This window comes from Pongo pygmaeus, chromosome 17 (genome assembly GCF_028885625.2).
Source record: "Pongo pygmaeus isolate AG05252 chromosome 17, NHGRI_mPonPyg2-v2.0_pri, whole genome shotgun sequence".
NCBI lineage: Eukaryota > Metazoa > Chordata > Mammalia > Primates > Hominidae > Pongo > Pongo pygmaeus.
In genome coordinates, this window is record NC_072390.2 from 26,369,128 (window position 1) to 26,395,089 (window position 25,962).

Here is a 25,962-nt window from a genome sequence, read left to right on the forward strand (position 1 = left end):
CTTCCTGGGTTGCAAATGTTTAAGAAACTTCCTAAATGATTTGGGCAGAAGATAAACTCTCTACCTATTACCACCTGGTTTCTGGGTTTGAAGTTCTAGCTTTATTTTTTGGTATTTAGGGACTCTCCCTGAGGGTTTATTTGTAGCAAACCTGTGGGTGGATACTTCGTTCCTATAAAACAAAGATGAAATGTTTTGAAACTGGCTTGCATGGAAGATTACACCTCCCTTCCTTAGCTACAGTTCGGGCTTTGAAAACACTTAACTCCCCCTATAAACATATTTTTTAAAATAGGGTTAAAGGCAGCTCATCGGAGACTGTCCTTAGTCATTTCTCCTCCGCTGCTGACGCCGCAGGCCGGGGACTAAGACAAACAGAGCATCTAGGTCAAATCCCCCGCGGGCAGCAGGCAGGAGCCACAATCAGGCCAGCTGCTCTCTCACTTGATGCCCAGGCCTGCAAGGCTGTTTCCCTGCCCCACCCAGGGCTATCAGCTCAGCATCACTGCTTGCTGCGGCCAGGTGGAAATGCAGGGGAACTTGTGGGTACCAGGAGAGCTGGAGTTTTGGTTTTTTTTGTTGTTGTTGTTGTTGTTTGACACATCAAGCCTTTTTCATCTTTTATCAAGACCATGTGACAGGGGTCTCCTTTCCAGGCAATTCTTTTTCTTTCATGACCAGGCCAATCCCTATAAAAATTTTACTTACTTTATGGTTTGCCTCAAAATAGAGTCTAGGAAATAGATTACCAAGGATACACAGACCTTCCCTCTCTCCTCATGATAAAGGGGCTGGAAGAAACCTCGAGAGACGCTCTCAGCAGCAGATACCATGTAGGAAGTCACATGACATTCAATGGTTTCCAAGGAAGAAACACTTAGGAAAGGATGTTTCTTGTTATGTCTGATCTTAACTCCTATGGCTGTGGTGTAAGACTTCAGAGGGGGCTTCCCTCTGTGGTGTGTGGTGGAGGCAGGAAACCCAGGCTCTCTTCCTGCCCTAGCACTACACGGCTCTGTGATCTGAGCTGAGCTGTTTCTTCTGGGCCTCAGTTTCCTTTGATATAAATAAGGAGACTGAAATGTATTGGAATTCTTGGGCATGCAGTGGGAGGTCTCCAAGTTCTTTTGATATTTTGAAAAATCTCTATGAAAACATTCATTTACCTTTTTCAAAGACAACTAAACCACAGACTGCTTTTGCTTTGCTCCTGTCTAGAGTTATGTCAGCTCAGTGTGATGACATCTTCAGCTTGGCCATCCTCTGATGGAGCTAAATACAAGCTTGTTTAACGCAGAATGGGAGAATACATGCTGCTCTGAAAATGCTGCTTGGTGGAGGCCGTACTGCATACTTGGGAGAGGGGACATCAGGGAAAATGGGGCCTCTGCACTTTAAGAAGAGACACGAGCAGCCACTCCTCTCTTTTTTCCCGGACAAGAAGCCCATGGTTCTGAATCTCTCTGTGCCCACTCCCCCCCCACATATCCTGGACAGCAGAGACACACAGTCAGGATCCAGGGAGACCTGGGAGGGTGGTACCTGTTCCAGACGGCACTTGAGCACGGCCCACTCCACGTCCCAGGCCGCCTTGTCGCTGGCATATTGCTGCTGCAGCCGTAGTCGGGCACGCTCGTCCTCCCGCAGCTCTGCACGGAAGTCCTCCAGCAAGGCCTTGAAGGCGCTGAACAGCTGCTGGTTTTCCACCACCTGTGGGAACACTGGAGTCAGGCTCCACCACCTCCTTTAAGTGTATTTTTTAGGTCAGAAGAGGAGCGGATCTGGCCATCAAGGTAGTGTGGGGGCTGTTTCCCAGGTGCTGTTGGCAGTGGGTGCAGGGTGGGTGGGGAGTCTGCAGTTAGCCAGGGAGGAAAGGGTCCCCCTGTTGCTGGCCATCGGCCTCCTGGGCCTGAGACTGAGGGCCTGTTTCATCAGGAGGAAGGTAGAAGGAAGGCTGCCCTGGTGACCTGGCAGCTGTGTTCAGATGCTGGAACCTGGGCTGGCACTGTGGGAACCTGCCACAGAGGTGCTGTGGGCCCTGAGGAGCAGGAGCAAGGAAACTGCAGGAGGCCACAGAGAACCCCAAAGCCAGGGCTGCCAGTCACTGTGACTTTAGATGTCCAGAACACTGAGTTGGGCTGACAAGACAGTCATGAGAGTGCAGATATGACAAGACCTACACACTCACCTACATATATGCTGCCATTCTAGTGCCAGATGTTGTACGAGAGGAGAATTAATAAAGACCGAGGACTCCTATGCATGTAGGGTAATCAGACTCTGATTGGTGGTTACTAAAAGGTCATAGATATGACACACAATGGCCACTGTCGGTGGGTGGGTTTAATTATTAACCATTTTGATGTTTAATAATTAAAGCCAAAGGTGAAATGCATAACCTGTTCATGAAGGCTTTATTGTGGTCCCTTGAGATGGAACTACCAGCCCCCACTTTTCTGCCTCTGGGAAAGGACAAGCCAGACCCACCCTCACATTTTCAGTATTTGGCACAATCCTTGGCTCATGTTAAGCATGCAAATGTGTCTGGTAAATGAAGAGTGGATTTTTATTACTAATCTGCTTATATCTAACTTAAAATGGTTTATACGTTCTGAAACCTGACCAGCCCTTTGAAGTCAAATTTCAAAGCCATGATTTCTGTCTTAGTACATTTCAGCAAGGGCATTATATCAGAAAGGTTTGGCCAAATGAATGAAACATGCTGAATCAATTATGGTACCTTGATAATAAAAGCCTCGTGAGCCCATCTCTTCCAACCAGCACTGAAAGCACATCACAAGGTCTCAGGGCGGTCTCAGGGCATTCTTTTTTGGTGCATTTATGAAGCAAGAGTTATAAAAGCTCTCTAAGTCCCACTGGATATAGATAAGCTCTATTATGGAAAAACAGAGCCCCACCCTCTCAGAATTCCTCATCCCCCAAACTTGATAAACCTCTCCTCCCTGGTTCAGCAAGTACACTGGGACCCCTCCTTCAGGTTCTGCACACACACTGGCCTTCACTCCGCAGTCATGCTTCTAAATCCATCTAGTTGATCCACTAAACATACACAAAAATGGTTAAATATATATGGGAGGAATTTAAGATACTTTGGATGGATGTTTGTATTTACATAAAATTGGGCAGCCACAAAAAAGAATGAAATCATGGCTTTTGCAGCAACATGGATGCAGCTGGAGGCCATTATCCTAAGCAAGTTAATGCAGGAACAGAAAACCAAATATCGCATGTTCTCACTTATATGTGGGAGCGAAACATTGGGTATACTCGGACAGAGATGGGAACAACAGACACTGGGGATTCCAAAAGGGGTTGCGAGGAGAGGGGCAAGGGTTGAAAAACTACCTATTGGGTACTATGTTCACTACTTAGGTGACGGGGTCATTAGAAGCCCACACCTCAGCATCATGCAATATGCCGTGTAATAAACCTGCACATGTACCCCCTGAACCTAAAATTTTTTATATATATATATATACATTCAAAAATAAAGTTGTATTAAAAAGAGAAATTCTTTAATATGAGTAGATTTATTATAGAGATCTCCATAGTTGTCCCCAGCATTTAATCAAGTGGACTTTTTTTTTTGAGACAAGGTCTCGCTCTGTCACCCAGGCTAGAATGCAGTGGATCACAGCTCACTGCAGCCTCAACCTTCTGGGCTCAAGCAGTCCTCCCACCTCAGCCTCCCAAGTAGCTGGGACTATAGGCGTATGCCGCCATGCCCAGCTAATTTTTGTATTTTTTGTAGAAACAAGGTTTCATCATGTTGCTCAGGCTGGTCTCAAACTCTGGCCTCAACTGATCCACCTGCCTCAGCCTCAGAAAATGGGATTGTAGGCATGAGCTACCGTGCCCAGCTACAATGGACTTTTGATGGAATAGAAAGGCCAGTTTGTTCATATTTATTGCTCTTTTTCTCACAGGGAACAATTTTTACTTTAATAACTCTGTGACAAAAGGCATTAAGAGTACAAGTCAGTTAACATTTGAAGAACTAGGCAGATAGAGAACCATCTATGAGTCTTATACATTGTTACCAACCATCTGAATAGAAATAAATTACCACTGTACTCAAAGACATGCTCACCAAATATGTGAAGCTGTAACAAACACAGAACAGTTTTTAAAACTCCACGTCAAAAAGTACCTAAAAATTAGCGTTGCGGCTCTTGCCTGTAGTCCCAACTACTCAGGAGGCTGAGATGGGAGGATCGCTTGAACCCAGGAGTTCAAGGTTACAGTGAGCTATGATTACACCACTGCCCTCCAGTCTAGGTGACAGAGCAAGACCCTGTTTCAAAAAAAAAAAAAAAAATTCTAGAAATTATATAAGTACAGTTGGGTGACAAGAGGTGTCATAACAATCTTTTCAGAAATATACATCTTCATATAGAATTTGCTGAATAATCACATACATTTGTGGTAGATTTGTTTGGGAGTTTCATCTTTAGATTTTAAATTAAAAATCACTGCTTTTTGAGTCAAGAGTATTTCAAGCAGAAAATAATTGTAATAATTTTGATCCAGATTTTGGAGTAGTCATTTAATTTTCACTGAGGAGAAAGCAGAAAACCATATAATACATTCTTATATGTAATCGATAGTTTTCTATGAATGCCAAGTTACATATGGTATCAGCCTATGATGTTCTTGGCCCATACACCACATGACATTAGAATCAGAACTGTACAGTCCTCTTGCAGATTGGAAACTTGGTTTCTCTGGAAGCAAGTACTTTTTGGCTTTAACAGATACTGAATTCAATAAAATTTAAGCCTTAATGATTTATGCACATTTGCATCAGAGTAATCAAAACAGTGCTCTATTCAACCAGGATAATATTAATCATCACGGAATGAGCTCCAGAATTGCTTTGGGGTGAAGGTAGCCAAAGGGAGCAAGAGAGCCCAGCTCAATGCTATTGGTACCTGTTATCATCATTCCCCAAGAGCAGCAGCATGTGGCACAGCAGGAAGCCAGGCCAGCTCCTGCCATTAGCACACAACAGCAAAAGTGGATGTCCATGTCAACATTTCTGAAGACCCAGAATGAGCCGTAGATAGGCATGATTTTCCTGACTTTCACACACACGCAAAAAAAAATAGTAACGATAATTACTAATGTTATAGGTGTTTCCTATGGCCAGGGGGTGTACTAAATTATTCGCCAACATGACCTTATTTATATGTCACATCAATTTTGAGTGCATATGCTATGTTTCCCATTTTACAGAGGAGGAACTATGGCTTGGAGTGGCTGAGGGCCAAGGTCCCACTGTCAAGGAAGTGAGATCCTGGACTGCAGTCCAGGTTGTCCCGTTCCAAGGCCAACAAACCGAGCCAGGAATATTCGAATTCTGACGTTATACCCTGCCAAGCCTTTTTTCTTTTTCTTCTTTTTTTTTTTTTTTTAAACTTTACCTTGCAGAAGCCATCTAATCCCCATGATGCTAATTCCATTTCCCATATCAAGGGAAATTAATGATAGTGAGTCATCCTGAGAGAATACCTAAAAGTTAACTTCTGTTATTTTTTTCCCCTGGTGGTACCCCTTGCTGGGTTACCTTTTGGGTAAAAAGATGACCCAAATCAAGTCAAGAATCAAATTAAGACTCGGGTCCATTGAGAGGTCTTTATGATGCAAGTCTTCTTGGACGATAGGCTTTCTGAACCTTTTGTGCCGGGGTCTAGCCATGCAACCTTTTAGCTTGTACATTTGTTGAGTGTAGGTCAGTTTCAACTCAAAAATCTGGCTTTTCATTCAGAGATCAGCTGGCTGATTTTCTAGCAAAGCAGCAGGATAAAAAGCTTCCAATTATTGCCTTCTCCTCCGCCTAAGGGCATTACAGCCTCACCTAGCTCAGCTCTCTTGAGTGAGACTTACAATGTGCTATAATATGTCAAACTTTTTAACAGGTTCAGAATTGGTCTTTGGTCCATCAGACTGTTACCCAAGTCTATCTATCCAAGTCTAATATCCAAGTCTATTTATAAGTATTACTAATAGAAAGTGAAATGGAAGTTTGTAGATAAGGTAACGTATCAAGGTATCTGTGATGCAATGCTGGCTAATTTTCAAAATTGTTCTTGCCTAAGATTTCTAAGATTTCTAAGATTTCAGCAGGTGAAATCACAGCTCCACAAAAGAGCTAAACCACCACCGACTACTTTGCTTGCATCACAGCCATTAACTTTGGAGATAGGATTAATCTAAAGCTGGAACAGACATACTGACCTGCCGCTATGGGTTAACCCACAAAATGCCAGTCACAAAATAGAGGTGATAGCATCCACGTTTATTTAGGCTCCTTGACGGAGGCAGGGGCATTCCAGAATGATGCAGTAGCTGCCCAGACCCCCACAAGGCAGGCACAGCTCCTTTTTGAGACCTCACTTAGCATTCAACACAGGCAACTCCTCCACCAGCAGGAGTCCCTGGACAAATTCTTTACTGTGAGATTAGCTAGAATTGATACATTCACACAGCCAGCAACATTTTTATAAATGAGCCATTTGTCGTTCTCCTCAATGTAACCTTCATTGTTACATCCAGAAAAGTTCTTTTCTAAAAACCATTATCCCCTACAGAGAATGGGCCACTGAAGACAGACCCTGAAAATATAATATATTAATATCATGGGAATTAGAGTTATTTACACACAGAAGTCCTCTGCCCTCTGGCCAAGAGTCTGCCCGGTGATCCTGTCCAGGAGGGCTCTGGGCTGGGGTCTCCACAAATGTCACTGAGAGCTTCCCAAGAATGAATGTGGATCCGGGAAAGAATAAATGAGGCACATATTTAATAAGCTGTAAACACAGTTATCAGCCCAAAGGCTTAGGAAACCAGGGCAAGTCTGATGAAAATCAGGTGGCCATTAGGGAAGAAACTTATTTGTGAGGTCCCAGGCTTAGTTATGCACTTTGCAAGGCCTGTGGCAAACTGCCGGCCATGGTTAACTCTGGGAAGTAGGATGGGGCAAGGAGAGTCCTTTCACCAAGCACCCATCTGCACATGTGAATTTTTACCTCATGGAGGGGCTACTTAAAGAGTGACAGAACAACTGCCACCACAAGTACACGGCAAAGATAAAATGCTTCTGATCTTAAGCTCTGGTCTGGTTCCTCTTACAGAAAGAGTAGCACGCCTTATAGGGGAGGCCTCCCAGTTGCAGGATAAACTGAAGAATGAATCACAGTATAACGTACAAGATTGAAATGTAAATACCATCTAGGCTCAAGATAACTTTCTTATTTAAAAAAAAAAAAAAAGTCAGGCAGATCACAGTTCTGATGTGAGGCCTCCTCTGGCAAGGGTGCTCTTTCTGGAAGTTTTTCATCTTGGGCAAGCAAAGGTGGGCAGCCTGCATGGCCAGAAAGGAAGACTGCTGGGGCCTGGGAGAGCCACAGCCCCAGAAGCCCAGGGAGCCAAGGGCTCTCTGTCTGCAGGAGAAAGGGTGACTTTTCAGGCAGCCCCTGAAGGCCCTAACACAGCACAGAAGCCCCGACAAGGAGCAGAGGTCCAGGGAAGTGGAGTCTACTCAGTCCTGAGGCTGGACTGGATGAGGCTCTTCAGTGGCCTGTAGCAGGTGAAGACTTAAATATGAAATACAATTCCTTCAGCTCTTGCTATGAATTTTATATTAAGTTCTTCACACTTTTTTTTTTTTTACTTAGTTGTTTTACTAAATGATAAAGAGAATTAGGTCACATCCCTGAATGAAAAAGTAACTTCTTTTTATATCTGTTAATCCAAGCAGGGAAAACAAGCTGTTGGCACCCCAGGGCCATCATTCCCACACCATTAATCACCTTGTGTGAAGTCGCTGGATTCCAGGAATTACTAATCAGCATGAAATGCATAAACAGCCTTAGGAATGCTGGCCTCAAATGCTTAACACAGTGGCGCGAGTCTTGGAGCTCAAGGAAAACTATACGATTCCCTCTTGCGTGTGCCCCTCTTGCGTGTGTGCAGCCTCTGCTCTTCAGGATGGCTGGGGAAACTGAAAGCATTCACTGTGGCTCTAGAGCACCCAGGTCATGACCGCGAGCTCCTGTGGCTGAAGACTGGGAAACAGGGAATGTCTGCGGAGCCAAATGTTTGCCAACCTGATGATTTGTTATGAGCCATCCCAAGGTTGATCAGTATATGCAGTTTTTTTTAAACCTCTGTGGCCATGATAAATGTTGCCATCTACTTGAGTTCAATTGTGAGAACGTTCCATACGTCACAAAGCAAAGACCAAGGCCTGAGGAATATTATGACTGAGAACTTGTCCTTGGGAAAACGGCTTGGCTAGGTTTCCCATGCTACTAATCGCCTTGCAAGGTGCTCGGTGTTTCTGGAATGGCCCGGCTCTGTGCAGCTCTGTGAGACACGTACCCTGGCTCTTGCATCCCAGCTGCCTGGCTAATACTCATGCCAGTCACAGAGAGGCAAATCCTCTAACCGGGAATGTTCCCTCCCAGAGAACCAGCTGTCGTTACAGTAGAGCTCGTCCATCTTCTGTCCTTGGACAGAAACAGTGTTGTGCATGCAGTAGTGAGCTCCTTACTCACTACTGTGGACACTGGCCCACTTGGCAGATCTGGGTCTGAGTGTCTGGACCCCACCCCGCCACGTGCTTCTATTACACATGGCCCGCAGTGGAAGCTCACGGGTCCATCTCCACTTTCGTGGGTAATCGCTAAAAACTAGTGTTGGAAGAAGCAGGAGGCAAAGGGAAATGACATTAAAATATGCTGAATGTAAGGTTCCAGCTGAGTGACTTCACATTATTTTCCACCCTGACAGTAACATTTTTCATGACTGTTGTTTAGAAAACCAGATGTGCGAGGTTTTCTCCTTGTCCAGAGCATCTGCGTGAGTGCGTGGGAAACACGTTTTCTCAGATGTAGCAGGTTTGTGGCGAAGTGGGAACAGTGGCCATCAGTGGCAATAGTATGGGAGGTAAGCACAGATGCTTTATGGGATTGAACGACATTTCTTTTAAAAAAGTAAAATTAGTAGATTGTAAAGCATTATTTGCAAAGTAGCATTTTCATTTCTAACTAGATTATTGCTGGAAAACTCATTCCATGACCTAAATTCTCCCCACAGACACTGGCATAAAGGCATACCTTCTGATGGCCATGAATAAAAGTTCCTTTGAAAGTATCATCTCCTCCTTGAGTCATGTTATCCAGGGAGAATGAAGTGGGGACGGTGCACATAGGAAACAGCTGTTTAGGTGTGAAAATCTGATTGTATAGAGAGGGAGCAGGGGGAACCCAAATTCCCCTCAGCCTGCACTCAGAAGGTCGCCGCCTGTCCTCATCTGGATCTGAGCCAGCGTTCTGGCGACAGCCCGCTCCCATTAGAGCTCCCAGCGGCTCTGGGCTCCGGGAGCCTGGGCCAGTTGTGGCGTCCAGTGCAGAGGGAGTGCCCCGGAGTGTCCATGGCTGAGAGGCTGGAGCCGCACCCATACGACTGCCGCAACCCGTGGCCACCTGGCCCTGCGCCCTCAGCCCAGAACGCAGGCCTCCTAGGGCAGGAGCATCCAGCTGCACTCCAGGAGCCTCCTGAGAAGCTTTATTATTATTAATACATAATAAAGTTGGGTTAGAGGGGACTCAGAAGCCTGGGAGTGAGACAGCATTAACACAGGGTCCTGCTCAGGAGCTCCTTACTCCAAACCCTCCATCACTGCCATTTCAGTATAAAAATGCAAGCAGTTTGGATGTTATCAGTAGTATCTTTTGCTTTATTAAGTAGAGTCTATTTCTGTGGTCTTTGGCAACAATAACAGCTACCTAATAACACTGAAGTCTCACCTCTCTTTATACATTAATTTTTTTCAAAGTGTCAGCAAATACTTTTATTTGGGAGCATTATGTTTCAAGTGGGCCAAAGAGAACTTGAAATATTTCGTCCATGTTGGATTTTTTTTTTAAACTTGTCCTTTGCTCCTTGTATGTTATGCTGCCAAACGAATGATGTTGCCAATGGCAGACCCTCTGAGGTAAATTCACTGGCCCCAGCACGGACACACACCATTGATCTGCCCTTACTACAGTCCTTATTTATATGGCAACTCAAATGAAAGAGTGGGCTGACATTAAGATGAAAAAGGCTTGATGAGGTGATTTCTAGGAAAAACCCAGCATCACAAATGACAACAGGTGACCGCAGTCAGGCAGTGGAATTTTCTGCTACCTGAACGCCAACATTGGAAACAAAACGATACAAATGCAGCTTAGGAGTCTCCTCTCCCTGGTGTGGGCAGGGCGATGGTCTCGGGTTGAGGTACCCACCTGCTTGTGGGGCTGTCCCCTGTCCGCAGTCTGCAGCCGCAAGCTGTGGTCTCCGATCTGCACCCGGGAGTGTGGGGAGTGCTCCCCCACTGGAAAGCCACAGCCTCGGTCACTGTCGTGGTCTGGGCCATCCGCCTGGTGACCCCCCTGGACTCCAAGTTCCCCGAGCCCGGAGAGGGTCTCTGGATGCTCACCCTGAAACAGGCAGGAGGTGATGATCACAGCTTCAGCCAAATTCTTTTGCTGTACAGCCTGATTTTCACTGTTTGAGGATAACGATCTACTTTATGGATTATCAATGCCTATACTTCTCAGTCCTTACCCCTAAAATGCTCATTTTGGCCATTTCACTCATTGGCACTTGCTGCATTTAAAGAGCACAGGGTGGATGCTCAACTTATTAGAAGACATTAGGGAGAAATTTTAATTCTACTACTTTTAAATTAGTATTGCTAATAGCTATGGTTTTATAAGTTAAAGGAGGAGGAACTCCAGAGCACTGATCAACAGGAAACTTTAAAATGATTTCTAGGCTTTGCTTAATAATGGTTTTCTATGTCATAGATAGTTGGAAGCTGGTGGAATTAGTTTTTCAAGACTTTCTTCACTCTGAGGAAAGAGAATCACTGTATTTTCCCATTCCTAGGATGAGAACTTAAAATTACATACACTGTTCCTCACAGTGAAAACCAGACAAAAGGTCTTTGGGAGCTAAAAAGAAACCAACTATTCACAATGCCTCGAAGCAGCTGGCCAAGGAGCCGGGGTCAGGGATGTACAGAATACACAGAACACCAGTGGCTCCAGCCCCGGGTGCGCCAGGAAGCAAGGCCAGGAAGGAGCCTGCAGTGCAAACGGTCACTCTGACTTAATCAATACAAAAGCAAACAGAAGGCAAAGATCTCTGTTCTGTTTCTATTATAAACCTGGGAATTGAGGCATAACAGCAAGAACATATACAAATTCCAGAGGTGGCAAAGTGACTCAGCTGAAGCTTAGAAAAGATCCTTTTAAAACTGTGTGGGCAGGACGGGCTTTCACATCTAGGAACAAAGCTCAAATAGAAAGAAGAGCAAAAGTTTTAGAAACCAGCTTTTACAAACCAGCAAGGTTGAATGAGATGGTGCAGGACCTCAGGGTGATAACGTCAATGAATTTCATAAATGAGCAGCAAAGGAGACAGGAGCGGAACTTTGCTAAAGCATGGAGTTATGGACCAGGGCACTCTTAACACTAGGTCAGAGCATAGCACAGAATTCTTGGTTTCATATATAACTGGACAAGCTGCTGCCATTTCCATTTCTTGGACCAAAATTGATGAAATAATTTAAAATAATAATGACTTCACCACAATGCAAAATATCCATGTGGAAAACTGCAATTGTATCCCATGAATATGTACAAACAAAAAAAGAGAGAGTAGACATTGAGTAGGCAACCAACAGCACCTGCCTCTGCCAGTCCCTCACTCATGAACATCATGCAGGTTTCATAGGGAAGTCTGTGGTTTTCTTCATGTCATTCCTGCACTATTCTCAGTAAGTTTATGCCTAGCACTGCATACCTGCTCTTGCTACTGTAATGTTACTTCTGTTATATTTGCTTGTGTATAGGAAAATGATTGATGTTTCAGTCACCTGTGTTCAATTTTCTCTTATCTAAGTGTCTGTATGAATTGCTCTACATCTTTTTTTGCAGCAATATTAGATGTTAATCAAATATTGAGAAATAAAATAATAGAACATGACTGTGTGTAGGGTGGGTGGGGAGAAAGCAGTGTCTGGGGTCAAGAACAAAACATGCAAATAAAAGGAATTTGACAGTGGAGTTACCTCAGCGAACTCCTCTCCTTCCTCCTCCATCTGCTTCCCTTGCCGCCAGTGTTTCAGCAGCCACCTGAGTTTGACGTAGAAGAGGAAAATGTTCTGCTTCAAGGACCGGAGCTCCTGCTGCATCAGATTCTTCTCATCACTCCAGGTTCGCTCATGGAGGGTGTTTTGCAAAGCCAGGCTGTGCATTTCCAGTTCTTTCCACCTCAAGGCATAGAGGTGCTCCTCCTCCATCTTGAATGGAACAAAAGAGACACTGTGACAAGCGGCTAATCCAATCCGCCACCCAAACCAAACCAAGAGTCCCTGCAAACTGCCACTCAGTCTCTGTCATGCTGCATATGAGATGTGAAACACAGGAGCCCCCAGAAGTTTAGTTTAATAAAGGGCTTCAGACATCTCCTGTTTATAAAACCCCATGAGTCTTGTAATTCAGAATCAAGTGCTATTTCAAAATAAGGTATTATGATCATTTTTCATTGCCAAGTCTCTCATGGTGTTTTTAGATGTCTCTAAACTCCTTTAGGAAAACCGTGTCTTGGAAGCGCGGCTTACCACTGACTTGAATCCCATGTAAGCAGATTCCATTTCCCCTCTGTACATGAGCTGGGCACTCAAACGCACATTACAATTGTAAAGGAGAAAACAAGTGGAAATCCTTTCCCTCTACTTCCTGAGCCCCCTGACTCCCCACAGCCCCGCAGATGAGAACCCCAGCTGGTGGAGAGCACAGCGGGCTGGGTGGAAGGAATTCTTCCGAATATGCAGGCCTCAACTGCATACAACAGCCAGGAAACAGAAAAGTGAGTCTGATAGCCTATTTCCATGCTGAAAGACTTGACATTCCTATTAGATGTGCATATCTCTTAGAAAAAGAAAAGTGTCACTGAGAAAGAAATATCTTGCATCTCCACATTAAATTCCTATTTTTTAAACACCCCCGGTATAGACACTTTTTTAAGCAACAACTATTGTGTATCAATACTAAAAAGCAAGAGTGAATAAAATATCACTTTGCACATAAGGCACAAGAATAACATCTATAAATATTTACAGTAGCTAAAGTGATACTATGGGATCAAAGCTATGTGTTCCATAGGCCAATAAAAGGTTCGAATGCCAGCCTTAAGGTTATCAGCTGTCCTCTCTTAACACTCCCTCTTATGCCAAAAATCAAGTAAGGGATTTGTTTTTCTCCTTAAAGTACTAGATTAATTCTCAGAGGCCATGGGAATAGAACCACAGCTGCCTGAGGCCAATGTGCTAAAGGCCAGTGAAGAGTCAGAGGCAGCTCTGGAAAGGTCCGTAGATCTAGATCACGACTTGCGTGGCCGCTCACCTAATACCTGACCTTTATTGTAGTTTTGGCTGAACTAACAGAAAACAGGTGATCTTATTCATCATCTCAGCAGCCCTCAGCATTCCACTGATTCTCCCCTGTGGACACCAGGGCAGCCTAGAATACCAGACACCCAGCATCTGCAATTTCCTATTGATAAATCAACGTGGTCTTTTTTTGGGTAGGGGAAGTGTATTTAACATTTCACACTGAAGATGTAACGGTCATGGGATCTTTTGCACCATCTGGTTTGAGTTAGGTACATGACAATAAAAGAGGCAGTTAATCTATAACAAAGATCAGTAATTAAAAAGAAGGGAGGTCTGGTCTCTGGTCTCTTAGTCGTTTACAGAACAAAAACAATGAGGAAGAGAGTTCATCTATAATCCAAGAAACAAAACTGCAAACATGTTCATGACTCAGCCTCCAGGACTTAACTTTGCCCTTGACATAACCAATTTAAAGAGTCCTGTAGTTTTATTTTCTTTTACATGTCTTAGCCAACTGACTCATGCTGGGCAAGCTTCACTGGCCTCAGGGGCAATGTGAAGATAACGTGAGACCCTTCCCCGCCTGGCTGTGGAGAGGCGCTGAGACACCCAGACCCACACCACGGGAGGCAGCATCAGCAGCACCGCGCCTAGGCCCTCCTGGAGCGCCTTCTTTTATCTCCCTCACATCTCCACTGCCCTTTCCAGCTCCTTCTGTTCCATGGCTCCATGAACTTCCTAATTCTCAAAGCTCAGTCTTCTGCCCCCTGGGTACCTTGGGGGACACTTTCCCTTCCCTTCTGAACAAGCCTGGAGGACATCTCCTACCATCCGAAGCCTCTTCCGCAATACTCCTTCATCATTAACCCACATACTAGAAACATGTGGGCCATGCACACTGTGCTAGCAGCATCTTCAGTGATAAACTCACTTTTCAAACAATTTTTGGTGCCATGCAAACATTTTTTTAATTACTTAGGAATCTATCTTTCGAGTAATATGGAATTATTCTCCTCTGATAATAAGATGTGCAACTTGACCCCTAAATGAAACACTTAAAAAGAGTCACACATGTAGTGGTAGAAGTTGGCAGAAAGTATTTAGATCTTGGCACTCGGCCCTGCCTTCCCTAAGCTGCAAGGTGCAGAGAAAGAGCTCACTCCCTTAATCAGTTTGTGACCCATTTAAATCACATGGCCTCAGTCAACATGGGGGCTTATGTGTAGCACACATTCCTTGCCAAAATAAGTTCTTAGATACACCAGGACCTTATTTGGATAGGATATGCATTTTAAAACACCAACGTGCTCTATTCAAGATCAACTGCTTTGCTTTGTTTCGAAGACACAGCTATCTTTCAAGAACAAATACACGGGGGAAGAGCAGCTGCAGCAATTCTGAACCTAGATATCTGTTCACAACTTAATTAGATTTGGGGTGGCCGGGATTGGGCCGTTCTCATGGATGTCCAGGGCGATGAGTGCCCACATCTGCAAATCCCTTCTACTCGGAACTCTGGGGAAGGATTTGCAGATAAAAGATAATTAGCCAGTACCAGGTTATTCGAGAGTAACAGAGGTTAATCAGGCCACAGCTCAAGTTGTGGCAGTTTTCTGAAGGCAATGGTTTAGGGTGAGGTTGCTGATTTTTCTATCAGAAAATTCACCCAACATCAGCAGAGGTGACAGACACACTTTTCTGTCCAGTTGCATTTAGGCCCTTACTTGATGTTAGGCTGGTATTGCTGCAGGAAAGTTTAGATTAGGTATGAGGAAGACCTTGCTGAGACCACAGTGTAGATGCTGAAAAGCATGTGCCAGAGCAGAAAGGTAGAGTTATCTTTAGGGGTGTCTGAGAGGGGACAGCTCGACTGGGTGACCTTTCCATAGGTGCCTGGGAGTCTAGCAGCCTGTATGCAACATACAGCCTTCTTTGAAAATGCATCGTGGCATTTCTCCTTTGGGGCTGTGCAGTTCACAAAGCGGTTGTGCTGAATCCGTGTTAAATATTTACCTTATGGATCTTGTTTGTAAATGTCTCTGTCTCCTCTTGATGCAGTCTGGCCGCCTGTATGAGCTGACCCTGTAGCTCCTCTATGGATACACTCTGCTCAGGTAAAACAGGGGGGCCCCTGAGCTGATCGGTGGGATAAAGGAAGGGGTTTAGTGGAAATGAGAACTCTGCCTGAGGTGACGACGCAGGACAGACATCTGCACAAGCTGGGGACACACACGGAGCGACACAGCATGTGTGGGCGCTGCAGCAGTGGAGTGACTGTGGCAGCTCCGCTGGGGCTTCCCTCTAAACTCCACAGCTCCCTGCGTTACCTGGGGAGGGACAGTTCCACCTGCCCTGCATCTCTTACCCAGGAGGGGAGTGGGCAGCTTCACCCACCACCGTAACCACAAACCAGACTGAGAAGGAAGCCAAAGTACACCAGGTGTCCTTGCTCCCACAGTGGCTTCTGGACGCCGGGATGGTCAGAGCTGACTATGACCGAGGCAAGCATGACCACCTATTACATGTCAGCCTCTTGGATTCCCTAAGTCATGGGGTCTTTCTGTGTTGCATAATTAATTTTTTCATATGCTTTATTAGAGTTTCTCCTTCTCAACCGAGGGTGTCTTTATCGAGGTGGTCTGACCCTGATGCTCAGGGCAATAGGGTGGGGGTTCATCAATGAGCAGAGATGCACGGCTTCAGGCCTCCCAGTGGCACATGTTGTCTAAGGGGAATCACACAAAGATGTACTTACTACATTTAAAGACAGGTGGTGGAATCTGTATCATGATTTTTATTGGTAAAGTCTACCTTTTATGTTCTAATGCCATGATAGAGGAGTCAGGCACATGAAATGTGCTTTTTAGGGATGGAAACACTGTTATGCTAAAAATCTCAGGCATCATCAAAATGTAAGCATGACATTTTACCCACTGGATTATGCTACTTGAAGACAGGTGATTTATACAACTGGGAATTAGAGTAGATTGTTGCAATAAAATATGTGCTGTTTCACTGGTTCATTCTGAGTCCCTTTAACTCATCTACTACTTCTTCCTGAGGATACTGTTTGCTCCTACTAATCGGTACCTTGGTAGTCAAGAGTGAAGATCATACCCCAAGAACAGAAAATGCAAAAAATAAAAGAGCAGAGCACTTCCCTTAGCACTGGGGATATGAGAAAGGGGTATTAAGGAAAGAAGAACGGAGACAGAAAATCAGACACTGGGGATTCACCAAGTTCGGCATAAAATTTTGAAAGCTAGAGATTTAAACATCCTATTTTCAAAAAGCTCAGTAACTTCTGAGAGCATTAAATGCTTCTTTGCTAGTTGTTCAAGACTATCATAGTCTCTTATACATATTAAGCATTGTTTGGGGTTCTCTGAAAAGATGCATTTCCCTACATGTTGAATTGACCTCAATGACTAATTTTGCATTTCTAAAAGTTCTATTATTTAGAAAATGTGTGGTCTTTTATGATGGTGACATACTCTTCTCCTGTTTGCTTGCCTTTAATAACTGTGAACACACTTATCTGATAGCGTCCATCTGATAATTCTATTATCTGCAGTCTTAGGGTTGAATCCTGCTATTTGCCGTGTCTGCCAACTCGTGTCCCTGCTGGACGTTACTGGTTTGTGTGACTTCATCTCCCAGGGGCACTTACCTATGGATCTAGTATGGATCTGGGTGGAGGATGTGCCTCCAGATTGGTTTCCTGTTTTCTGGGGCTAGCAATATAACATAAATCCCTTTCTTTGGGGATTCCCGGACCAAACTGGTAACATCAATTCAAAGCCTGACCCTGGGTGAGGCCAGCTCTAGCCCTCCCTCTCCTGATCCAGAGCTCTTGCTGGGGAAGCAAGTATCTGCACTGCATCCCCGCCTCCCTGCCCTGGGGCCAGCAGGCAGATGCTTCTCTTGTTTGTTCATTTCCTTTCTTTCCCTGCAATGTCGGGCCCAGGCCCCATCTCCTGTTCCCTTGGAGCTGCTGAAACCCAAGGCTCCCAGTTACCAGTTCTGGCAACAATCTCTCTAATCCACCAACCCAAGGGCCACAGAGATCTCTCTGGTTCTCAATTCTTGTTCGTTTTTGTTTTGAGACAGGGTCTCGCTCTGTCGCCCAGACTGGAGTACAGTGGCATGGTGTCGGCTCACTGCAACCTCCACCTCCCGGGTTCAAGCGATTCTCCTGCCTCAGCCTCCGGAGCAGCTGGGATTACAGGTACCCACCATGACACCCAGCTAATTTTTGTATTTTTAGTAGAGATAGGGTTTCACCATGTTGGTCAGGCTGGTCTCGAACTCCTGATCTCAAGTGATCCGCCCGCCTCAGCCTCCCAAAGTGCTGAGATTACAAGCATGAGCCACCGTGCCTGGCCTTCTGGGTCTCAATTCTAAAATCAATTCCAACTCTTAAAGATTCCCCTAAATTTCCTGGGAATTCAGCAATCTATTTAAGAGGATACTTTGTATTTTATGCAGTGTTTTATTCAATATTTATTGAGCACCTCCAGTGCTAGACACCATCTAAAGCGTGGGGGATAGAGCAGTAAACACAGCGGCCACACCTGCCCTTGGGGCTTCCCTCCTGTCTCAGGTGTTCTGTGCAGGACTGTTTCCAGGTCACCTAGGCTGCTCTCCTGCCAGCTTTACTTTCCAGCTACACATTACTCTATAAACTCAAAATGTAAAAATCCTCCTTATTTAATGCATTAGGTGCTAGCCAAAAGCTTTATTAGGTGTAAAAACAGACATCCTAATCAAGCTTATTTAAGAAAAGCAAAGATCTATTAGTTTAGTTTCTATACGTTGCATGAACTATTTAGTTTGGTTTTAATTTTAATAAATAATATATATGTTAAGAAACCATATTTATCTGAAACAATATATGAAGCTCATACTTCAGTGTCATTGGATTTAAAACGTGCTCTTCTGTTTGAACCACACCTTTGAAGAGTCACAGAAAGGGAGGTCCTTGAGTCTGTTCACTGGAGAAGTCGGACTCACCTACGATGGCTCCACTGTTGTCTCTGGAGACTGCTGCCTGCTCAACAGCAGACACGTTTAGATCCTCCTGATCTATTAGAAGTTTCATTTTCCTTTATTGTCCATTTTTGCTAATGCAATATTAAAACTCCCACGGACAACTGCCCCTAGCCGGGATGCCAACGTCACTCCAGTGTTACAAAAAACAACATACAAACGTGCTATGGCAAAAGGTTCAGCCTAGAATTACTCTACTGCCACACAACTGCATACAACCACATACATTTGGAGAAAAGTTTCACATGACACATAAATGTCTTCTAAAAAAATAAATATTTCCCTTTACCACCCAATCCCCAAAGGTGTGATTCTAAAAAAACCCTTTTTTTGTTCACTTACCTAGGATTCTGATTATACATCAAATTCATTTTGATCTCCCTATTAAAGCAGCTTATCTAAACCAACACCACCCTCACTTGTTTCCGAGGCTGCTGAGACACTAGTCTTGACAATTGTAACCATTCTCCCCACGTCAGTGTTCTGGAACTCCCATCCATGTCTTCACCAATAGAGCTGCATCCCACACTGATTGACAAAGGCTAACTTCCCCACCTCCAGAGAAAGTGGCTTACAAATTACTTCCCACACTTAAGATAACTTCACAATCTCAAACACAAACAGAAAAGGAAGGCTCTTCATGGCCATCACTAGAGTGCCTAGCAATGCTACTCCTCTGTTAGGACAATTCCATCACCACGATCATGGCTTCATTTTCTGGAGGGTTCCATTTTGTCCTGGCTAGTTTTGCAACCACTTCTTTCAAAAGCAGTACAGGAGGCCAACACATGTGTGCAAATACTTGGCATAAAAACCCCACGTAACTTCCTTGTGGCTGGCATTTCACAGCTGAGGCACGTGGGATTGTGAGTGCTTTCTGTGCTTCCTTGATTGAAGGATAAAAGCAGGCACTGAGGAGAAGAGCTCTTTGAGATTTCTGACCCAGAAACTCAATCCTCTGGGCATAGGCCTGGTCTCCTCTGTATCTGAAATCTGACCAGCATCCGTGCATGGCTACTTCTCATTCAGGACTATTTTTAAGGTGCCTTGCACATTCCAAACCATTCTACACACCACTCTCTCTTAACAAATGCGAATGTCTCACGTTTGATGGGAACCCCAGGGAGCGCCATCAGTCAGGGAAGAGTCCAGTGCACAGTGTGAGCACCTCGCTAATACCTCCTGAGAAGAGCAGGCAGCAGAAACACTCGTCCTGAAGTGTGTTTTTTTTTAGCAGTTCATTTTTGCATGGTTGCATTGATGTGTCAGTGGGTGTCCGTGGGTTCTGACTTCAGTTTGCTCTGGCTGTGGCTGTTTATAAGAATGCTGGCCTTGGAGAGGCCGCCCCTTTCCCAGGTTTAGTGAATGGTGGCGTCTGAGCAGCAGGGCTCCTCCACTGCCCAGATTTGCAATCTGCTAAAATGTGTCATGTGTAAGAATGCACTTCTTTTTCTCCTCTTTATTGTTACAACTGCTGTTGCTGGTACAACTATGAGTAGTAGTCACAGTTTTGGTCGGGCCAAAATGCCTCAATCTTTCAAAATAATAACTTATCTTCTTTCCTCTTTCCCCAAATATAAAAATCCATAAGGCAGAAGACACAGAGGCATTTTGTAAGTGCAGCTTGAGGAACAAATCCTTTTTCTGCTTAAATCTGGAAAGTTTATTCTTCGATGTGGCTGATACTAGGTGTGCTATTGGGCCCCCTCCCACACCCCTGAGGAGCTACGGGCAGAGAGCTAAAGGGGATCCACACAGGTACAGTCGTGGTTGGCCTGAGGGCAAAATTGGTGGTTATTTCAAGGGAAATGTAGAAGGGAGCAAAGAAAGCTGCCGGCAGGACCTCCGGCTCCAGCCCTGCCTCAGTCTGCATGAAGGCGTCCATGTTGTCTTTCCCCCAGTTACTCTGGCGGGGTCTGCGTGAGTCTCTGGCCGGGCTGCTGGGCTGACTTATGGGAGCTTTGTGTACTGTTTCCATTAGAGCCTCATGGGAAAGCAATTGTTGGCAGCAAATTCAGGGATATTCTCATTAAAAGGCTTTTAAGAGTTCTGCTCCCCAGAATTATCCATTGTACAATTCTTTAACACAATGTCATATTCAAAGACCAAACTAACAAGGCTGTCAGAGTGACATTCACACCAGGGACAGGGCGGCCTCTCCCGACCCAGGCTCTGCGACAGATCCACATCCAGCTTCTCTAATAAAAGGAAACACTGTGGAGATTCAAAGTGGCTCCAGAACATGCCTTATTAAAAAATAAAATAAAATAGGATGTGTTTGCAACATAATTGAGTTTTCTCTTCTGTGTGAAATGTCTTTGTGAATAAAAAACATCAGAATGAGGGATGTTTGTTTAAAACTCCTGATTCACACTGCTTCCCCTTCTAGGAAATGATGCTCCCTAGACCTGGCCTTTCACTATGGAGATTTTTAGCTTTCTTGTTAAAATATACAAAATTAAAAGAAGCCAGATGGATGTTTAAAAAAGGTGCCATTCCATGGCAAGACAGCGTCTGTACAATTAGTCGTTAGAGTGACTCTTCAGAAACACACCCAGGGGTCAGTGCAGAGCCCTCCCACCACTACAGATCAGGCCCCTCCGGGGACGTGCTGGGGAGCGGGGGCTGCAGCTGGCTGGAGGCTGTTCTAGACCCAGTTCTGCCACCAACCAGGAGGAGGGTTTACTGGCAAGCCGCTTCACTTCTTGGGCCTCATTTTTCTCATCCGCAGAATGAGAGACTTCATCTGAAGACCTGCTGTTCCCTTCTGAGTTGCATTGTTTGGAGATCCTGTGCTCCCAAATGGCACCAGCTCACTCTGCTAATCTACTTCTTGTGAAGCTTTATTGTTCCTCAGTATTTGGTTTGCTTCAACTAAGTATGCTTCTCTCTCCCAAATCACTCCCAGTTTCTGAAGCTATGTGATGCATTCATGATGGTGACAACTTATCACTGCTCCAGGTTACACAATAAGGACCTAGGAAGAATCCAGGAGGAGAGCTCTCTGACACAGGCTCTAACTGCACACAGCTATGTGTGACACACCTTGAAGGACGGAACACTCGGGAAAGGAGATGCAGTTCCTGTAAAACCAGCCATCAAAGGGAAGGGGGCCGCCCTGTGTAGCCAGAGCTGTGGTTCCAGAAACAGCCCATGGCAAAGAAGAAAGAGCTACAGTGGGAAGGGAAAACCGGGCCCCTGACTAGGGGAGCTGTGACATGCTTTCCCCCTTGACAGTCCCCAATGGCAGGACATGGCATTCTCTCTTTATTATTAATCATACTTTACACTGACACAGCATTTGGACTTTAAAAGGTGCTTCCTCATTCAACAGCTCCTCGAGAATCCCCTCTTTCTGTCCCGGGTAGGGTGGCCCGCGTCTAAGAGCTTTCACTCTTCCAGGCTGCTGACAACAGTTCCAACCATGGTCCCTGTGGTGGCTGGAGCCTTGTGTACACCGGGTTACTGTGGTGACAGAGACTGCTAAGGGTGCCCACAGGTCAGGAGTGAGCCTCCCTGATTCTACCAACCGGCCAGCAGTGTCACTCGAGACCACGGGATGGTCACACGAGACACAGGCAACAAAGAGCTGAAAAGGGGAACTCTAAGGGGAGTTTCCTCCAGAGCAGGGAAGCCCGTGCTGGGTTTTCATCCCTTCTTTCTCTGGACAAGAAGCCACTGCGCACTCACCAATCAGCCTACTTCCAGGTGCTCCCAGTCTGCGGAAACAGGAGGTGGACAGCGCCTGCAGTGAGCTGTCCCTCTGTCTGACAAGCACAGCAGTTCACCGCAGGCACCTGCGCACACCTGCCTGTCCCAGTGCCACAAAATGGGTTTGCTGCCAAGTGAGTTCCGCCTAGTTCCACCTTCTCCTGCCATGTTCCCTCAGGGCCTCATCCGGGACAGAAAACGTCACACAGCCAGCCACACAGAAAAAGGAGCGGGGGGGGGGGGGTGCGGGGGGGATTGCTTGCCCACGCTGACCTCCAGGCTGAAGCAGGTCTGGCCTCCCAGCCCGTGGCTCCCGGCGTCCCCATCTGCGCGGCGGTGCAGCTCCCGCGCAGCTCGGAGGCGCAGGCTCTCCCGCTCGTCCCCTCGGGCCGGCCCGAGCTGCCACTCCAGCTGCTCTTTCAGTCTGGACTGTTAGGTGCACGGGAGGAATTTGTTGTTGTTGTTTTTTAAAATTAAAAAAAAAAAAAAAAAAAAAAGGACAAGGGTGGAGGCAGGGAGGGGGGATAAAGAAAACAAAAATGGACAAGGGAGACGACTGAGAAAACGACCAAAGGACAGCATGAATAGAAACATAGGCTTAAAGACAGTGGTGTAAGAAAGTGAAGAAAACAGACCCGAGATGAGAATGAGCAAAGGGGCGGGTGGAAACATCTGAAAAGCACAAAGAGAAAGTGGGGGTGCAAAACACTGGTTACGGGGCACATGCGATGGCGATGCGTGAATCCAGAACTCAACTGCAAGCACGCTACCCATGAAGGAAACGGAAAACGAGGCTCTTCCTTCCTTACTTGTGGGTCGAGCAGCCAAAGCCACAGTCCAGGGCGGCAGCTGGGCCATGCACTCAGGCGAGGCTAGGACAGCAGTCCTCGGAGGCCCTCCGCGCCCTCCCCAGCGGCGGCAGGGCGGCAGGAGCCAGCAGAGCTTTTCCACCAAAACCATCCTTCTCAGCACCGTGCTCCTCGCCCGCTTTGACTGATCCTCCAGGGGGAGTGGGGGCCTGGGCTGCCTAGGGCCTTGGACTGCACTGTGTCCCTTGAAACACACCCAGGAAGGGACGTGCTCGTTAGCGAGTCTGCTAATTATCCTGACTGTAACATGCGTTTGTCTTAGCCTCCTCACGGCTTCTTCAGCGGGTGGCTGGTTGGTTGAGATACAAAGAGAGGAGCAAGGCCGGCCTGCGTCGAGCCCTATCGCTTCCACTGGGCTTAGCCTCGTGTCTGGGAGGGCCTCTAAACCATGAGCCGCGGCGCAGGTAAAAATAAGACAGGAGAAAGGAAAAAGAAACAAGGCAATACAAGAGAGCTTAAAAAAAAAAAAAACCAAAAAAAAAAAAAACAAAAACGGAGCCCAACCAAGAGAGAGGATCCGGTTGCCCCGGAGGCTTTAGTACAATGCAGGTTTGAAATCATAACCAAGCAGCCGTGAGCAGCGTGAGCCCGAGTGCAGCAATGCCAGCGAGAAGGAGGAAGAGCAAGGCGGAGCAGGGAGGCGAAGCCACGAGCCCCCTTACCTGCAAGTCTGGGCCCAGCTCCTTCCCCAGGTTCCCGATGGGGGAGTCCCGGGACACGGAAGTCACAGTGGAGAGGAAGCTAGAGGACTCTGTGAGGTGGGGCAAGGGGGATAGGCCATCCCCAATGCGGTTCACCTGCTCCAGGAAGGCCTGCAGCTCTTTCTTGAAAGCCTTCATCTTGGCGTTGATGTTCCCCAGCAGGTGGGGCTCCTGCTGGTCCCCCTCACCCCGCTCCTCTTCGCCCTGGAGGCCAGGCCCTGGCAAGGGCGCACCATCCCGCAGCCCCGCATCATGGAGGAAGCTGTCAGTGTCCGTGATGAGGCGCTCCACCGTCCGCTCTAGCCGCTGGGCCTCGTGTTTTAGGGTCACTAGGCACTCAGAGTCCTCCCGGGCCTTCAGGAGCTCCGTGGGGCACGGCTCGCTGGCCTCCGATGGCTTCCCGCTCCCGAAGCCCGACGTCTTCTCAAACATCTCCTCCGAGTCACTCTCCCCACCAACAGGCCCTTCCCGCTTGGGCTGGGGCAGGCGGCTCTCCTCCCCATCACTCTCCTTCTTGCCTGCATCACTCTCGGCATCGCTGTCCCGGGGACTGGGGGCACGCAGCCCCAGGTGGGCTGCTAGGTCGCAGCGCTGGATGTTGGACAGCAGCGCGTGGTTCTCGTGCTGCAGTTTGAGCACCTTGCCACTGAGCTCGCTGATCTGCAGCCTGGCTGACTTCAGCTCCTCCTGCAGGGGGGCCCCACCCCCGGCACCAGGACTTGCACCCTCCCCGAGCCAGCCCGGCTCCCGGGGAGGCTCAAACTTAAACTTGCTGAGCTCGTGGGTCAGCTGCCGGTTGTGGTCTTCGATCTCGGAGATGGACCTCCGGAGCAACTCCGCTTCCTCTTCCACAAACTGCAGGTGGCGGCGGAGCTCGGTGGAGGACTCCAGGGAGTCACCGAAGGGTGAGGTAGGAATGCTGGGTGCGTGGTCCCGACCCGGGCCCTCCCGCTCCTGCTGGCCCCGCATGTCCTCCATCTCTGCCTTGAGGCCACGGTTCTCCACCTCCAGCTCCACGATCTTCCGGCCCAAGATGTTGGCTTCCTCCTCCACCAGCTTCAGCCGCAACTTCAGCTCGGCCTCCCGGGTGCTGGGGGGCCCGCCTGCTTCCCCCGTGGGCAGGGGACTGTCCACATCCCCATAGAGGGACTTGTACTTCTGGAGCTCCTGCTCCAGCTCGTCCTTCTCCCTTCCTAGCTTGGCCATCTTTTTGCGCATCAGGAAGGCTTCCTCTTTGGCAAACTGGAGCTGGCACCTCAAATCGGCACTGTCATCCTGCCAGGAGAGAACAGCCCGGGAGAAGGGTTATTTGAAAATACCAAATGTTCGTGTTTTTCATGATTCCCCTCACACCTCGCCCCCAACGCACACAAACATCAAACACCGATCTTCCCGTCGGTGCCGTTGAGTTACATAGAGAAAGAGCCAAGACAAAGCAGAGGTGGGCCCGGGGGCTTTGTGGAGGGGGCCTGTGAAAGGCCTACAGTTTGTTGCTTTGCCACAGAAACAAAAGAAACCAAAAAAAATTAGTTTGGAAAAAAAAAAGTGCACATGGAAACCATCATATAAGTTATGAGCAAAGAAGGGAAGACGAAATGAGGCCCAAAACCCAGCGGGAATGTGCAACCCCTCCTTGCTCTCTGGATCCCACTTGGTTACTCACCAGCACCAGTGAGAGACAGCAGGACCCCTCACCAAGGTCTGGTGCAGGCGGACAGGGTTCCACCCTGCTGCACTCAACCACCTCCAACGTGCAGACCTCCCTCTTTCAAAGTGGCCCGCAATCCACAAGGTCTGACCAGGATGGGGAAGTCAGGCCCTCCCAAATGAGAGCTCAGCTTTCCCCTGGTTTCCTAAGGTACCTGAGACAGGGCAATTCGCTTCTCCCCATCCCGGTCTCCCCAGCCCTAATGTCCCACAAGAATGACATGACAAAAACATGAGGTATGAGCATCAGGGTGTTTGGAAGTCCAGGCACGTGCTGAGTCAATACCGAGCTCTGGGTACACACTGGGTACTGCAGACCCAGACACCTGAGCTCCTTGCAGCCTCTTGCCATGCAAGTGCAACTTCAGAGCCTTTACTTATGTTCCTTTCCCTTTAGTTGCCATAACACAGCAGGAAATTAAACTCAGAGACCCAAGGCAAGGAGTTAAGTGTT

At 46.9% G+C, this 25,962-nt stretch overlaps 1 protein-coding gene across 9 annotated transcripts in view; it reads right to left on the minus strand.

Moving 5' to 3' along the window:
* The window catches only part of MTCL1 (microtubule crosslinking factor 1), a 135,137-nt gene that overhangs the window by 23,760 nt on the left and 85,415 nt on the right, over positions 1-25,962 (minus strand). For 5 of the 9 annotated variants that reach the window (XM_063653914.1, XM_063653913.1, XM_054460618.2 and 2 more), the window contains 6 exons: positions 23,763-25,076; positions 22,505-22,660; positions 15,485-15,607; positions 12,146-12,376; positions 10,314-10,508; positions 1,543-1,710 (listed from right to left, as the gene is read on the minus strand). In XM_063653914.1, coding sequence (XP_063509984.1) covers positions 1,543-1,710; positions 10,314-10,508; positions 12,146-12,376; positions 15,485-15,607; positions 22,505-22,660; positions 23,763-25,076 — 2,187 coding nt within the window. The remainder of the gene's footprint in view (positions 1-1,542; positions 1,711-10,313; positions 10,509-12,145; positions 12,377-15,484; positions 15,608-22,504; positions 22,661-23,762; positions 25,077-25,962) is intronic. The other 4 variants (XM_063653916.1, XM_054460620.2, XM_063653915.1 and 1 more) reach the window with 1 other exon arrangement.